This window comes from Typopeltis vanoorti, chromosome 10 (genome assembly GCF_054136105.1).
Source record: "Typopeltis vanoorti isolate ZY-2024b chromosome 10, IOZ_Tvanoo_1.0, whole genome shotgun sequence".
Taxonomy (NCBI): Eukaryota; Metazoa; Arthropoda; class Arachnida; order Uropygi; family Thelyphonidae; genus Typopeltis; species Typopeltis vanoorti.
Genome location: NC_143558.1, coordinates 7,095,253 through 7,113,299, shown reverse-complemented (window position 1 = coordinate 7,113,299; position 18,047 = coordinate 7,095,253). Strand labels below are relative to the sequence as shown.

Sequence of the window (18,047 nt, the reverse complement as noted above, 5' to 3'; positions counted from 1 at the left end):
TTTTTTCCCTAAATTTCTAATATTTTACGTTCGTTCGTTCGGTATCATAATTAATCGAAATTAAGAACAAGTTAGAATGAATTATGAATGAATCAATGAAATTAGATCAGTTGAAGCAACGAACAGACTCTTGTGATTTTTAAAAGGGACAACTCACGTTTTTGAATTGTAAAAATAAAGAAATTAGTTTGAACACAGGAATTAAAAAATATATTATCAAATAATTTGGCTACAGTTTTACCACTCGAGGTTTTCAGTGTCAAAATTGTTCTAGTTTTTTCGGACATTTTAGGCTTTTTAGTTATCTCGTCAACAGATAACTAAATACTTTCCCAAATCATGAGACCAACGTGATTTGGAAAAGTAGGGAGAGAGAGGAAAGCATATTGTTTCAGTCATTCATTTAGGGCAAAAGAGATCGGTTCTGAATTCCTTGAAGAAGTAAAAGAGACGCACAGCTGTAAACTATGCAACGGGGAACTACACGCAATGGAGTATTTCAATTGCTAAGGGGGAAAAAATTATTTTTTCATTAAAACAAAGTGTTCACTGCTGAATATAAACTGAGGTAATCAGCGGGACAAGCCACGGATCCAAATTTTGGCGGTCCATTAAAAAAAAGAAAAAGAAAAAGAATCTTGTTTTATGTACACGATAAATAGGCCTGCAAGTGCGTTTTATGAGTGCAAGATATTAACACCGAAAAGATGAAAATATTCCAAACCGCTGTTTTTTTTTTGGTCTGGTTATAGCAAGTTAGGAAAACATGCTATAATACTGCTCTAACCCAATGCGATGTTGCGAAGGGGATATGTCGCTTTAGTGCAATGCCGCCGCCTCCCACTTCTGATAACAGCGATAATGAAAGGGTTGCTAAATTTGCTTCAACTGCGTAATCTGGGTTGATATTCGTTCCTCTTTTCTAGCTTGTGTAGAGATGAATTGTCCCGAACAGAAGCGGGGAGAGAAGTGGTGCGTTTGAAAGTTTCCATCGATATGTCCACGACAAAATCGCTGCGGTGACGCATCGATTTTGTCGATTGACTCGAGGTGTGTTTGAACATTTGAGCGGCGTTGTTAGTTTGTGGACTACACAGATTCTGGTGACGGCAAGTTTTACACGTGTGGGTTTATCAGCGCTGTTAGTTTTATGCTGAAAGACCGACGAATGACAAGGGGAGGCTCGAATCGCTCATCTCATAAAGCGATAAATGCGCGCGCGTGTGTAGTGCAGGAAGTGTAGCGCGGATTGTGACAAGAAAATCAATTCAGCTGAATTCTGAGGATCTGTTTTATGAGTGTTTCAGTATCCATTCAGGGGGAGGGGTAGTAGCAAGCAATAATATAACGGGGGGGGGGGTTCAAAAGCAAAAAAACCATTATACATTTTCAGTTTCTGAACAATTAAAACTACATTTAAAAAGGCTATTTCAGCTGAAGGTGGGTTACCAAGCCGCGTACGGAGGTGGTAGAGGATTCTTCTTTCTGGCAACTCAGGTTTTACATCCCGCAAAGTAGAAGAATATCCTCATTAACAGATATAAAGAAATACTCGCCTCATGGCTTTAGTTGCTTCCCAAGTGCGAAAGAAAACGCTTCAATGCAAAACTCTTGGACAGACACATCCCACGAAAGGAAATCACGAAAGAGATGAAAGTAAATAACGTTAAAAAAAAAAAGATAGAATTGACATGAATTTCACTGTGGGGGAAAACCATTGAGAATTACCAAAAAATTGAAGATGAAAAGATCAAGCAACACCTTTTTCCCACCAGAAAAGATAGCAACTAAAATATGAGATTGTGGCCGTTTGGATTGTTAAGAGACCTGGATTTGATTCACGTCAATGACGTGAGGAACATTTATTTGGTCTCTTTCGACTAAGAGTGAGTTAGGCGGTCTCATAGGGTTTTTTCCACCCGGAAACTCGGGTTTTTCGTCCCCCAGAACAGGTAAACCGGCCCCATGAACACACACACACACACACATGGATTTCAGTCATGAATATGTCTCAGCCATCCTGAGCCCGGATAAAATTTGAGGGTTGGGGAAAGCAATTGGTGAACTACCCTGTAAAGCTCTCACCAGGAATACTTTGTGGGCAATGCCTACAAAGTCACCGGAAACGACTGAAAGGGAAGATCAGAGGGTGGATTGTTAAGAGAAGCGCCTGAGGTCATCACGATGCACCGCCAGATTTCTTTCAGGGACTAGTAAATCCATCCATTTCGTCATAAGCGAAGTTAACTCAACTTCGTTTGCAAAATACCCGGAAATGTTCTTGGCTTCGGTACCGGGATTTGTGTTTTGGGCAATCAACAGAGACCTATTGACCGCACTCTGGTGGCATAGAAACCCGTAAGAAGGAAAAAAACAACAAACTAACAGTTCCAAAAAACCAATAATCCCAAAGACTTCCCTGTTTGGTTGAAAGCGTTACCACTACTTCTCAGCTTTGATATTCTCTACCAAACAGAACTTTTTTCTTTCCCTCTGACTGCCACATCGTTCTCTGTATTCCTTGTTTGTCTGAAACTGCTACCTTCCCACGTTTCCTTCCACTGCACGCATTTGAAAATGCCCCCCTTTTTAGGTTAAGTTTGCCTCAGGTGAGAAGAATCCCACCCACATCCAAAGTTATTATTATTATTATTATTATTCGTGACACCTCCAAGGAGTCCGAAGACTCATCGCGGGAGGACACCTACTATACAACCGTCTCCACCACTACACCGAACGTCTACTACCAATCATCTCCATCAATGGCATTCACCGCCCACCACCACAGCTAGTATTTTTTGTCTGTAAATTGCGTGTGTTCTGAAGGGCCGATTTGTTTGTATGTAGGATGAAAAACCCGAGATTCCGGGAGAAAAAAAACCGTGCTACCTCCGTATGAGATCGACTAACTCGTCTTCAATTGAAAAAGTCCATATAAGGATTCCTCGTAAAGATAAAAGTTCGAGGATATTTTGTTTCTGTTTAAATTGAAAAGACAAACAACATCAGTGAAAGTTTTCTTGGGATGGAGAGGCTATCCAATAGAAAAGCAAATCCCTTTGAGTAGTACAGAACACATTTTTAAGATAAAATTAAAAAGACACACACACACACACACACACACACACACACACACACACACACACACACACACACACACACACACACACACACACACACACACACATCACTGCTTAGAAATTCTTTAGCTGCAAGACTTAGAAACTGGTATGGTGCAGGTGACGCTTTTGAAAAAAAAACAGCAGATTGCTAAAAATTTCATCTTTATTTAAATAAAGTATTGAAATATTTACATAATATGACGACCTATCAAAAGGCTCGTTTTCATTATTTATTTTTTTCAACAGAAGTTTGAACAACAACAACAAAAAAAAAAAGTCTGGCAAACACAAGGACGATGTAAAATTTTTGGCCACGTGCGATTGACCAAGTATTATAACCAAGATCCCGAGAAACCAAGTACGGAATAATTCAGGGATGTTCTGTCTCTGTGAGAACATCCCTGACTTCCACATCTCGAAACAAAGCCCTGTCAGGCTTTGTTTCGAGATGTGGAAGTCAGATTTCCATAAATGTTGTCAAAAAAAAGAAGTTTTTAATTTGATGAATTTGAAAACGATGTAAGAGCACATCACAAAAAGCGAATCTCATCCTGTGCGTCAAAATTTAAGATCGAAGACAGAAACGGAAAAGTTTCAATATATTTCATTGAAGATCAAAAGTATTGGTTGCCGCTGAAATCAGTTCATCTTACGTGATCTTAGATTCAAAAAAAAAAAAAAAAAAAGAAAGAAAATGGATACACAAAGAGATCCTAAATTTGCAGCTTAATATTCCTGCTTGAATCTTCCTGAATACACATTCTTAATTTATATGCTTTAAAAATTAAAAGTGTTTACAAGGTACATGATCTAATAGCGTTCATAAATTTTACAAAGTAGACTCTCATTCTGCAAAAAGCTTTCTCTGGTATTTTATTTCGTCCAGATATGAAAAGAGTCATAAAGTTTCAAGGCAACAAGATAAGAAAAGGGAATTTTCAAAAACGAGAATTACTAAAATATTTTTCAAGTGGATTTGTCCCCGAATGACGTCCTATTTCCTCCTAAACATGTCGCTCGCATTCTTTTCTGTTCTCCTCCTGCTGTTGCAGTTTCTCCATTGGCTTCACGCTTTCCCTGCGCAATACGACATCAGCCGAGCTCTGATAAACACGTGTCCTCACAGTATCCCGCTTCCATTGTTAATGACATCGCTATTCTGCCGATTGATCTTCGCATGGTGGTTTTTAGATGAACAGCGGTCGTGTATACGAGTTTTCCAGAGGCTGTTCGTGTTAGCAACTTCTGGGAGATGACAACAACGAGGAATAAGTCGTTCTGATTGCTATCAGGATCTGTCAGTAGCAAATCCCTCTCATTAGGGTGTTGTTTAATTAGGTAATGTATGATTCCTCCATTATTAATCAGACTTAATTAGAAACACTGTATCCACATGCAGTGGCCCCTGGAGTTACGCACGCACTCGATGAGGGATTCGTGGCCGCTATAGTTTATTCGAACTGGTCCCCGGAGACCCCAACCCCGCCGTACCTTGATCACGTACGCTCTCATTTGGTAAATGAGCGGTGTTCCTGGAGACAGATGTTCCACGCCAGCGAAGAGGTGACGTTTTGTCTCGCGCGCTGCAAGATGACTGTTGACACGAGTTCTTCATCATCCTGCGTGTATGGGCTGTCCGTCTCGCATCATTCATCAGCGAAATGACCGATGCCTCTTCGCTTGACCTGTTGTGTGGCATCCAGTTCTGTCCGAGAAGCAGCGACCACTTTCGGAGTTCCTTGTGGAAGGAGACAAACTGCGCACATCTACGAACCGAAGCGGCAGGCTGATTTCTTGTTTATAAACTAAGAGAAATTAGAGAAGGTCCAGAAGCAAGAAAGAAATTCTAGTCATTGATATCTCTAAAAATCAGATATTATGGCTCGATAGGATGCACCGTATTCTTTTGATCCACATCAGGATTTCCTCTCTCTCCGTGCTTTGATCTCTGACCCACATGGCTTAAATTTTCAGAGAAAGTAAATGCCGCTTTCGACTGTGATCACTAGAATAAGCTCTATGAGTATTCCTTTAACTCAGTCAATTTAGCTGAAGGAGCCATGTAGGGCATGTTTATTAATCAGAAAAGGGGAAAGAATATCAGGGAGAACTGCGCTTTTGAAGGTGGCCTTCGGATAATTATTATACTGAATGCAACAGACTCTGCACAAGACATCGAATGTGTTATTAGTGTCAAAAATCAGGAGTGGTTGGTTTCTGAGCTTATTTATGCTTCAAGACAAACTTCGTCCAGCTTTTCTGCCCCGCAATGACAGCGCAAGATTTCGCAGAACACCACCAGGAAATATGCTGTCGTTTGCCCTGATGATTATAACTGGAAGTTTTCGCGAAGGATGAAAAAAAACCAAAAAAAAAAAAAAAATACAGATGAATGAGACAAAATGATGCCGAAGTTTTTTTTTTTGGAATTCGACTCCAGTAGAACTGGAAGAAATTCATGTACTTACCTTTCCATCTTGCATATTAACTCTTTCGAGGAAATAAACCAAATATAATTAAGGAAGAATTACTTCAATGACACTGTTGAGAGTTTGGTTGCCATTGCATTGCCCTTATAACTGTATACATCTAAGGTCTGTTTTGTTTATTGGGACTTCACGGATAATTTTTCAAAGTACCTTCAAAAAAGAAACTCAACTCTCTTCCTTAACTGCAATGAATATTTCCCTCTCGCTATAATATGTGAGCGGCACACGTATTTCTCCCCTAGCAAAGTGGATTCATTTTTGGAAGTTGCATTGCAAAGAGAAATTAGGAAATCACTTCACTGAAAAAAAAACTAATAATAATAAATAAATCAAGGAGAAATGTGGTATTGAAAAGAATTCAGACAAGTTTACCATCAAGCGACTCTTCCACAAAATTAAGAACATTGAGATCATAGATGCATACAATAGTGGAAGAGCGAAGTACTTAGAAAAGACAAAGCAGTAGACATTCATGCTGAAAAGTTAAACCCCTATCCCCCCCAAAAAAAAAGATCTGAAAGGATATGCTGTCCACATATACACCTTTTCCCATTCAAAAAAAGAACACTATAGAGTAACACCAGTTGCTGCCACAAGACATCAGTACTAAAATACCAAACACGGCTGACTGGAAATACTAAATGTTGGTGGAGATAGTTCCATTTGGAGTGGCGCATTAGTTCTCAGAATTATTGGAAGGCTCATGGCGGGTGCATCAAGCTTCTCTCCACTCCCAGGAATTAAGTCTGGCGTGGGCCGTTTCGTGCAAGAGAATTTTCATTGATTTCTTTATGAGCAACCCATCAGTGATCTTTAGACTGTAACTGTGCTACGATCTGCGGAAACTTCTTCGCAGACGAATTCCTGAAAACTTACCCTTTAAGCGACATGACACAAATGTGTCATGTCACATGTGTCATATCTCCAGCACTTGTTTTACTCGAGACCTGCGATTTGAAAAGCATTGTGTGTGTGTGTGTGTGTGTGTGTGTGTGTGTGTGTGTGTGTGTGTGTGTGTGTGTGTGTGTGTGTGTGTGTGTGTGTGTGTGTGTGTGTGTGTGTGTGTGTGTTCACTCACATACGCTAGAAAAAGCACTAGTTCGAGACACCAACATAGACTTGTCCAAACTGAGTATTTTGTCGTTGTGTTGGAATTTGGACTGGAGCAACCAAGGCTATGAAGTCGGCACATTCTGTTTAAATGCAGGATTAAAAACCCTGCTATCTCAGTCTGGAACCAATTCAGCAGTAAAAGCCATTATTGCCAACAGATGTATAAGATGTGTTCTGTATATTTCTTATATGCACACAACTTATGCGAGAGAATATGTTGTATGCATCATCGGAAACATTACTCCAATTTCTTCCTTGGGTTTCATTTCATTTTTTGAACTCATCCAATATCCAGGTAAGCACGATTCTTGCACGCACTGTTTCTATCATTCACTTACACAAAATGCTATTATGTTTCTTTCTAGTTGATTTAAAAAAAAAAAAAAGCTGTCATATTGTGAAAAATGCTTCAGTAAGTTATTAGGGAAGAGATGGAGGTTTATATTTTCCACTTTCGCAATTATTGTAAATTAGTTTCTTGTAAAGCAAGTCATCTTTCCCGACATGACAGTTTTAAGAATGTGCTTGCTTTTGAAATGTATTTACATTAATGAGTCAGAAGTATTTACATTAATGAGCTAATCTAAGGACTTTAAATATTGATTTTTAATTGTTCTTTAAAGAGCGCATAAAGAAAACACATCCCCACACACACTCATACACAACAAACACTGTTTATCCCACATTAGGCTAAAATAGGTGGCGGCCATTTTGGCTGCATTAGCTTCCCCAAAAACACGATGTATTGTGAGATAAGCCACTAGTTGATAGGACACAAAGTACCCTCCTTATCTCCTCAGAGACCACCCCTGGAGACCGGAAGGTAACAATGACGTCTGTCGCCCAACAGGGATGCACCGGAAGTCTTTGGAGGCCGCAGAAAAGCTGAAGGACGGGGACATCTCGGAGCAACAACTGGAGCAGCAGCAGGATCCGGAGCACCATTTCTCGGCAAGTCGAGACCTACCCCAGCTCAAAGCGAAACCCCAGACCCAGCCAAGCTCTCCCGTGCACAGTTCCACCTCGGCAGACAGCAGCGCCACCTCTCCAGCGTCCAGGAAGGAGGAGTTGAGGTCAAACAGCATCGCCACTCTCCGAGCCAAGGCAATTGAACACAGCGCCAAAGTGTTTGGTGATGTGGGACGTGTGTCATCCGATTCTAGAGACTCAATCCAGTCGGATCACGATTTTCCGGCCCACCTGAGGAAGAGGGACGATACGCTGCACGAAAACAGACCTTCAGTTCACTCCATTGGAAGTCTTTTCTAACGAGTAAGAGACTTGGGATATATATATATATATATATATATATATGCATATATATATATATGTACATGTATAATTAGAAAAATACTTTGTACATACGTTTATAAAAAGTTGCTGAGCTAATGGAACTATAAAATGAATAGTTTTTAAGAATTGATCGGATGTCACACACATACAAACACACACACACACACTCCCATACGGAAGGTGAAATCTAGAACTTTAGACTGTCATCACCAGCGTAGTTACTAAAGGTCTTGCTGTTCCACCAAGTTCCTGATTGAATCTCTTAGGCCTACAGAAGGTTTCCTATTCTACACTTTTACTCTTTTAGCCAGTTCATTAGTTTTTCATATAGCTCACTCTACGTGCTTTGTACATTGCTGCTCGCTATGTGTAGCATGACGTCACTGTTTGGTAGACCCTCCCTAAACGAGAACTCGTCACTGATCTGCCTAGGCCTGTAGAGTGTCTGTTCTCTAACTTCGAGCTCAGCGAGCACATGCTCTTCAAGAATACTCAAGTAGCGAGACCTAACACACACACACACACACACACACACACACACACACACACACACACACACACACACACACACACACACACACACACACACACACACACACACACACACACACACACACACACACACACACACACACACAAGTCTGGTACTGTAAACGTCAGACTTACCCACTCTATGTACTCTTTATACTTCTTCATGCCTGTGTGTCCCCGTATGGTGTTCTGTGTAGCCAACAGAGGGCGTTGTATTTCTCTGGAATGCGTCATCAGTTCTGTTAATAAAAGCGTTCTACCTCTTTGTGGTGAGTGTTTAATTCTTTATACCTTTCATTCGGACAACAAAAAACAAATGAAAATACTCCTAAGTCATTCAACTTCATCTTCTTGAGGTATCACTTCTTAACATTGAAAATAAGAACTTACAAACATCGACTTTGTCTTTCAGCAGATTTTAGAAGAAGAAATAAAAATACAAACAACCTGGTCTGAAACTTCTGTGAATGGACTATCAGGTACCGCAGGCTATTAAAGGAAGGACACAACAACAACACAATTTCTCTTCCAGTTGGTGAAACGATCAGATATGCGCTGCCGGCAGGGTAAAGTTCCGAGATGAAATCTTCCGCCCTCTCTTCGTTCAAAGTTATCACCCGCCATGCAGTTTTGTGGAAGAGCTTTAATTATCCAAATTACACCTTAATTATCCACATTCTGAGGAAATCTAGCTTGGCCAGTCGTGTTAATGAGATTCCGCAGAAGGGGCTAGCATCGCTCGCCCCGCTATGCCTCGCGAAAGGCAGCAAATATCAAATTTTACCTTTTCCTTTGTCTCGGAAGATGTCCTGCAATCATAAACTGCTTTTGCTGTTCTCTTTGTACAAATTATAAATCGCATTCAGAATTCTCGGAGGGGGGGGATTCTTAAAAGCATATCATAAGATGGAGAACTTGAAGCAGATGAAAGCACTGAAGTGATGAAAAACGAAACCGTTTTCTCTTTCGTGTGAATCCCACTCACAAAAGACACAACCGTAGTACATTTTTACAGCACGTGAGATAAGAGTTAGATTTTCGGAAGACCTCGCTACAGATACGAAAAGATGGGACTTTTTCAAGCTATCTGAGATCTACAGCAAGCAGGATGATGGTCTCACACCGGACAATGAAATTCATTTCCCACCTAAACACAATCACTAACATCTATGTTAAAAAAGGAACTGAACCCACGGCCTGTTGACTGGAGAGGCGGAGACTAACCCCTCAACCATACAGGCCGATATTTTGAACAGTACAATGGATCTGTTTCATGGACCAGTCCTCGACTCCGTTTTTTTTTTTCTTATTCTTTTTCCTAACTTGTTGATTAATTGATTGATAAACCTAAACTCAAACTAAAGCTGCATATGAGATGTCCACCTCAAATTTCGCATATTCGCTGCTTTTCGGATTAATTTTGACTTAAATTGCTTTGTTTGCAGGCGTTTTTTAAAGATATTTCTAAATTCTATGGCCATTTCCATAGTTGTGGCACGTCGAATTAATGACTTTTAAGCTTACCATTCATTTAACTGGTAATTTTTATTACGTGATTACTTTTTCTCTCTTTAGTCAAAACATATTAAAATGTAAGACCTTTAAAGGGAATGACAGAAGATATTTTAAGGCTGAATAACGAAGCCGAAGAAAAACACTGAATAAAAAGATGAAATGCTAATTCATTCAGTATTTCCGCTAATTATCCCATCCATTATTAAAGATAAAAGTAAATGCATGATATCACCTGAAATTAACGGCGTGTATTACATTTATATAATATCTAAGAAATGCTTGTTCTAATTAGATTATATCCTTGCTACTTCAAAGCATATAGCTCTCCCAATTTTGAGAAAACATTACACGGAATTCTCTACTGAAAGTTTCGAAAATTTTACTAGAGGGCGTATACAGCTCATTTAATGCGCATGCGTGCTTCTCTTTGTAACAGTAATGGCTGACGATACACGTTTGATAGAGCAAAAGCTGTTTTTTGGTTTTCCGAAACAAACAGTTTTGAGCAGTAGCGGCTCATGGCTTGAAATCGTGGGGTACTGCAACTTTCGAAATATACATACACACTGAAAGCATGTATATATGTGTTTGGATAAAATATCAAAATTATGGTAAAAATTAAAAAAAAATTAACGTGAAAAAAAAAATTGTTTATTATTCGATAAAATTATAGAGTTTGGTATAATTCAAAATTACTTAAAAATAAAATATATTCTTCTTGCTTTGTTTCATGAAAAAATATTGTTTATTATTGATAAAATTATACAGTTTGGTATAATTCAAAATTACTTAAAAATAAAACCCATTATCATAACCCCCAATAATGTTCTAAAATAAAAACTATAACAAATGTTATGTCTTTAATTGTAATGTCCAAATATTTAAAGAGACGGAGTAAACACGATAAGCACTACGAACACTCTACTACTGGCGCAAACTGCATATAAACAACAGTGGAACTGCGCGACGGACAGTGCCGCATTACGCTAATAACTCGTATTTCACTATGATGTGTATATGCTTGCGCGCGTAGCAATATGACACTGTGGTAAACAAAGTGCTGCTAGCGTCCTTCGCCCTCCTAAGTGCGTGCTACAGGATGGATTTTTATTATTTTTTATACAAAATTGGAGAATTGCATAGGATTGTTGATGATAAAATTAAATATTACAAGCAAAATAAATTAATAAATATATTTATTTATTTATTTATTTATATATCGAGAAAAATTGGGGGTGCTGCAGTTCCGCAGTGCCCATGCACTTCCTACAATAATGTAACGTGTGCAGAAAATTCATCTAAAAGAAATAATGGGTCACTTCGCTTTACCGCAAAAAAATAAAATAAAAATAAAATAAATAAATAATAATTCATGGATAAACAAATGACATAGTTCGTCGAATAGAAGTTCTGAAACCTTCTGAAACGAAGAACCATTATATTATCGCCAATCTCCATCGACCTCTTCAACGAAAACCACTGATGAAGTGACTGCAAAATCGAAAAGATTCATGGTTTGCCTCAGAGAAAAAGACGAATCCTTTTTTCTCGACTCCAGAAGCCTTGACTGTCGAAAGCGAAATAACAGATTGTTCCTTCCAAACAAAGGTGGGTCACTTGAACGAATCTTCGTTTAATTATGCATCAAGAGCAGAGTTAATGAAATCTAAGCGGGATGGGATTGCGCGATTGTAAGCGTATTCGAAGTAAATTCTTATTAACCGCAAACAGCGGAACGATCAATCCTCGCAGTATTGTGGCTCTGTCACTCTCTGCATTACACAGCGGAATATCGCATAAAAGGAAAGAATTAACTTTGCCATCTGTACACAAAAGCCACCGTTCGACTCATCAACAATAATGGATTTCCCCTTGAATACAACAACTGGCAATTCAGAGATTAGCACAGCTCTGGAAAGGTACGTGTTTTTTTTTTGTTTGTTTTTGTTTTTCTGTTGATTCTTTCGAAAACAATGTACCTGTTTAGGTACAATGTTACGGAGAACTGACATTTATAGTTCAGAAATACTTACGCTACAAGGTAAAGGCACTCGAAACAACATTCGGGATTGAATTTTGTTCGACGAATCTAATCTCAGAAGATTCTTACCAGATTTGAAGTGACAGCAAACATTTTAGAATATGAATGCAGATCATTACCGAGAACGCAGGCAAAATAACGTCAACCTCGTTAATATTCATTTCATAATATGCAAAAATGAAGCTAAAATTATTCTGCAATAAAGATCTAAACATAGAAGTTAGATGCAGAATGCTGGATGTTACGTATGGTCCATTCTGCTCTATGGAGTTGAAACATGGACAATGAGGGCGACAACCATCAAGAAAATTTAAGCCTTTGAGATGTGGCTATATAGAGGAATGCTAAAGATATCATGGACAGAAAAAATTACCAATGAAGATGTCTTAAAATCCATTGGCGAATCCAAAGATCTCATACAAACAATCAAGAAACGAAAAACATCATATTTTGGCCTCATCATGAGAAATGGCAAATACCAACTTCTACAAACTATTTTGGTAGGAAGAATTGATGGCAAAGGAACTAGAAGAAGAAAATGAATATCTTGGTTTGACAACATCAAGACGCGGACAGGAAAAAGCAGCGTACAACTGCTCAGATTAACGTAAGAACGCAGTTTGTTCGCCAAGATGCTCGCTGATCTTCGATAGAAGACAGCACCAGAAGAAGAAGTTAAACTTTAATAACGAATTCAATAACTGACTGACTCCAGTAATCTTGTGATTTTTCCACAAAGGATTATATGTTTTATTCACAAAAACGATTATCTTCATCTGACTTTAATTCTCCACTCGAAAACTTCTACGATATGTTCGGCGAAATTAAGATGGGTTTGGTTAGAAGAAAGTACATGTTCTATATAATTCTTCGCCAATCATCGTACACCTGACATCAGAATAAGAATTGATGTAAAGATGTTAAGCAACAGACAAAATTCATCGGCCAGTGCGAGCGGTTTATTGGAAACCTGAAATGACTTGGGGAAAAAAAAACAAAAAAAAAACGAAATAATAAAATAAAAAATAATAAATATCTCCAGTATTTGGTCTGTAGAAAGGAATTCTCGATTATGTTACCCTTTGCCCAGTAACAATACTAATACACTGTGGGTTTCTTTGAGCCCTTTTAAAATTTTTCCTTATAGATAAAGATCCATCATCATCCATCATTTTTGTTTTAATTGCTTAGGACGTGATGATAATCCCTTGAGTTTCAAGCACCACGAATAACCAGCTAAGGCCAAACCATGTGTGCCTTTCTGAAACTGTGGGGACAAACCAATCACTCTGCACATCTTCTTTTATTGTTGCAAGGTCCATTTTTTCCTCTCGTTTTGCACTACAGTAGATGTTACTCGTGAAGCTAGTAAGTCCTGGTTTCTAAGTACCTCGTCACCATTTTCTAATGGACGTTTGGCCCAGTTGCCATCCCTCTTCTTCCCACGATCTCTATATCTCCCTCGCAGAAGCCAAATGGAAGCCTTAGAGTAAATGCAACTTATGCATGACAATCTGGTATGGTAAACCAACATACCACAATGCAGTATCCAACTGTAATTTCTCTCACAGAGATTATGGTAATTTCTCTGAGTCATATGGCTTGGGTTACCTGATCTTTCATTTTTGCTCTTATTCAGCGATCACATAGCACGTAGCAGCTGGGTTTCATACTTCACCTTGTAGTTGAAATATGTCCACTGCTTACTGCCAACATTACATAATGGTTTATTAAGACAAGGATATTTTTTATAACAAAGTTATCCGACACCAGGTAGTAGTAGTTGTAGCTCCGTAACATTGAATTCGGAGAAATGAATTCGTGGCCCATGCACGAGCAAACGTTGAGCCATACTTAATCGACAACTCGAAGAGAAAAGTCAGGAGCCATCGGCATTTGTTAAAATGCCGATGGTTCCTGACTCACTCCTATATGCTGAATCTTTTTAGTGTTTGTAAAGATTTTTTTAAAGAGAACCGCAATGGAAACTTTCTCAACAGGCACTCAAAGTCTAAGATCTCAATCTGTAGGACTAAATACGTATTGAATTCACTAACCATCATTTTCGTAACTAAAAAAAAAAAAAAAAAGAAGCCATTTAAAGGATACTCATTTTGATTTTATTTCTTGATCTATATGCAAAGGATTAAACGCAGTGTAGCAGATATAATTAAAACATTTCCGTAATTGAATCCTTTTTCATCCTCTAAAAAACGGTATTTACTTATAGTTCCCTTTAAAGCATCCCCTGGCGACTTGATCCAACATGCTCCACCGATCCCTTGGCTTCGCAGATCAATATATTGGCTTACTACTCCAGTTACGAATATTTTAATATCTTTTTCATATTTGTGTTCGAGTTTAAAATAACACAAGTATTTATTGGCTCATGGTTAATAAAATCATTACTAACTAATGCTGATTAATGATTTTATGAAAACTAAAAAAGACGGGGGAGGGGAGAAATACCTAATTGCACGAAGAATGTACATCGTTGTAAACTAAAATCGTTTTAAAGCCTAAACTGCACCAGAAATCATTGATTCCAGTTAAAATATATTGTCGACTAAAAATAAACATCATTTGTAATAAATGTGAAAGTTAAACCAATTAAAATGAGCTCTTAAAAAGTTTTTGAAATATTGAAAGTGGACTGCGGATGTCTCAAGAAGAAAATATATTTAAAAACTTGGTGGATAATGTAAACGATATTAAAAACTGTTATTGGATATACTGAATTGAAGTTGCACATGCAGGGGGGAGGACATTTCTCTGTTGTTTACTTTGTGTTTTCACCGCATCTGCACCTCACACGAAAAGCAAAGGTGTCCAAGTTGCCGAGAAAATTTGCAACAGGTTTTCCAAGAAAGAAAGCCTGTACTAACCTCACGTATAGTATTTATCAAAAAAAAAAAATATATATATATATTGAATTAAATGGTATCCCAAAATTTAGACACTTCACAGATCAATTTCTCTAGCTTTTCCTCCACTATAAATCTTTGTAAGAGCTTCACGAATCTACTGCCAACTGCGCTATCCGCAAATACTCCGACTGCACGCCACCCCTAATGTACACAGTTTTTTCCAAGTGTTTCCCCATAAATTCTTTCTGCCACTTGAAAGGTGCGACTTCTGAAGAAAAAGGTTACGATCAACACGGTTCAAGATGCGTGCGGCATTTTCCAAGAATTTATTTCATGGAGTGCTTATTGATCATCAAGGACTCGCTCTGAATGCGATAAACATTCTAAAATGCAAAATGTAATCACAAGTTGCGTGGAATACTCTCGTGCGTGGTCAGTTCTATATCTAAATACCTCACCGGCATTCCAGACGTCATAAGTTTGAAACCACAGATTGATCACCTTTCTCATAGCGAGGAGATTCGTAATCAGTTACTGATCACTGTTACCTTTTTTTCGATCAATATTTCCGTCGTCATCAATGATCATGGCAACCAAATGAACGAATAAAGAGAGTTTCCCCTTATTACAACTTCCTCATCTGCCGGTCATTCCACTCGCTTTGCATGCAGTAGCAGTCATGCAATAGCGAGGCGACACGTTGTTTTTATCAAACAAAATGGGATATTTTCCTTGCTTCTAATCGTGCTGCGCCAAAGGAATTTGTACCTCCTGAAGCCAACCCACAATGACGGATTACTTTCAAATAAAGAATGGGAGCGCTTCGCGTAGGACTTTGTGTTTGGGACAGGTCCGGTTGTGAATTAAGATTTAATTTGATATTTTAGCCCAATATCAGTCAAAAATAAAGGAAAAACTTATTTATCTTGAGAAGTGTCTACCTTTCTTTAAACAAAATGTAGAATCGTAAGCATTTGTTTCTTTAAGCAAACCTGGCCAAAGAACACGTTTATGTTGGTCCCACCAGATGTAGAACTTTTTCAAGCCACTTCAGGATTCCAATAAGATAAGCAGTGGGGTCACACCGGGAGATGAAATTCATCTCCACCTAAAGAGAATCGCAAACATCCATGTCAACAGCGGGATTCGAGCCAGCAGCTTGTTGGTTGGAGAGCGGATAAGCTAACCAGGTAGGCCAATTAATTTGCAATTAGCAGACTAAAATACGATCGTGGGATGGATATGAAGTGAAGAGTGGTCTCCCCAGTGACTCGGACTCCACGGAAGTGCCGTGTCTTCTCTTGCTTACTTGACAGGCGATCCTTGGAAAGACAATAAACGGGATATACTTTCGCTTCCAAGAGTTTATTTGCCGACATTTTTTCTTTCATATCGGAGAAATGTGATTCTACCGAGATGGCAAATGCCCACTTGTGTAATGAGTTTCAATTATGACCGCCATTATGACCATCCCTTAAAGGGGGGGGGGGGTTCATCCCTTTATTATATAAATTAGCTAATCAATGAAACTGCATGAGTCACACGAACGACCACTGTGCATTCAAATAGGGAGCTGATAAATTGGCCGAGTGCTCGGTTCATGTTGCACTTGACCACAGGGTGGCACTGAGGTCTAATATCGTTCCCACGTCTAGCTGGCAGCCAATGCGCGCGCTACATGTCGACCCACGTGTGCACACTTATTCGAACGGGGCCATCCCCTTTGAGGTAGTCGGCATTGTAATTAGTACGAAATAGATTACATTAACAGTGCTCGCCATTTTATAATTAGAGTCATTTGCTGGCTCAACGAATCCTCGTTCAAAATCCATTAGGCTAATACACACAATTACCTATTCCCACACACTCTAATCACTGGGCCTTGTCTCAACTTTAATGAGCGCTGCTCCGAAAATACCGAGTCGTTCGCAACAGCGCCAAGGTGGAGCCACCGGTTTTATTGATCTTCCGTCGCTGGTTTTATCGCGTTTGCTATTTATAGTTTATCGATCAGCGCATTGTTCTCCCTAATCCAGCACAAGCAGATCCTAGCGAAACACCGAGATAAATCTCTTGGAAGACAGCCACAACTTCACTATAGTTCTCCGCTTAAAGGCTGCATTCCCAGCGATCAATGTTGACATTGTGACGAAGAATACGCGGAATCTCCTGGTTAGGACATAATGGGTTGCTGAAAGCCCGCATGTATGCGACGCGAGCAATTGCCTAACCGGCAGTTTGCATGTAATGGACGAACCTGTTGAAACGGCACACAAGAATATGTCTTCATCCCAACATTACTAGTTGGGACAGCTCTCTGATGATGAGAATGCATCCAGCACTGTCCCTGGACTGCGGGACGGTGCTGGATGGGTATTTTTGAACGCGTCTTCCATCGTACACATCCTTCGAGAACCGATATTCCAGCCTGAATGGTTGGTCGCTTTCTCCTCATCGGTCTGCTACTCACTGGCTTTGTATGACGACACAAATCAGGCGCTACGAATAGGTTTTGATTGCTTTTCTTCAAAGGCTTTGCATTAAATAAAAACTTTTGAAAGAAATATCACAAAAATCTCAGTTCCCGCCCCCCTTCCTTTTTTAGAAAAGGGAAAAATGTCCAGTTTTTATTTTTCTAGCAAACCCAAGACAGGAAAAGACAGGAAAATAATCTGAGCTCGCATTACACGTTGTGTAATGCGAGCTCAGATTATTTTTATTAAGGAATAGTTGCAGGTAAGTGTAGAGCTCACTCACGTTCTTCTTCCTTAGAACGAAGTCACATAAAAAATAAAAAAAATTACTGGAGAGGTAGCAATGTATGTGATGATGAATTTGCCTCGTTGACGAAATGTCCTGGGTAGATATTCAAAGGAATTCATTCCCTCTCCCCATTTAGCATGTGTAACCATGTTAGCATTACTACACTAACTGACCGAGCACTTTATAAGGACAATGAATCACGGTACTACCCCGCCTTACGATGATCAGCTGACCAATGCCCATTTACACGACGTTGCATTCGCTCATACGACTGCTTCAGCGACATGAGGCTGACGTGAATCACCCGATGCGT

At 39.2% G+C, this 18,047-nt stretch overlaps 1 protein-coding gene across 1 annotated transcript in view; it reads left to right on the top strand.

Moving 5' to 3' along the window:
- Positions 1–18,047, top strand: part of LOC150102154 (uncharacterized) — a 256,858-nt gene that overhangs the window by 213,858 nt on the left and 24,953 nt on the right. Inside the window, exons 7-8 of the mRNA XM_090399520.1 lie at positions 7,575–7,679; positions 7,755–7,868. Coding sequence (XP_090255646.1) covers positions 7,575–7,679; positions 7,755–7,868 — 219 coding nt within the window. The remainder of the gene's footprint in view (positions 1–7,574; positions 7,680–7,754; positions 7,869–18,047) is intronic.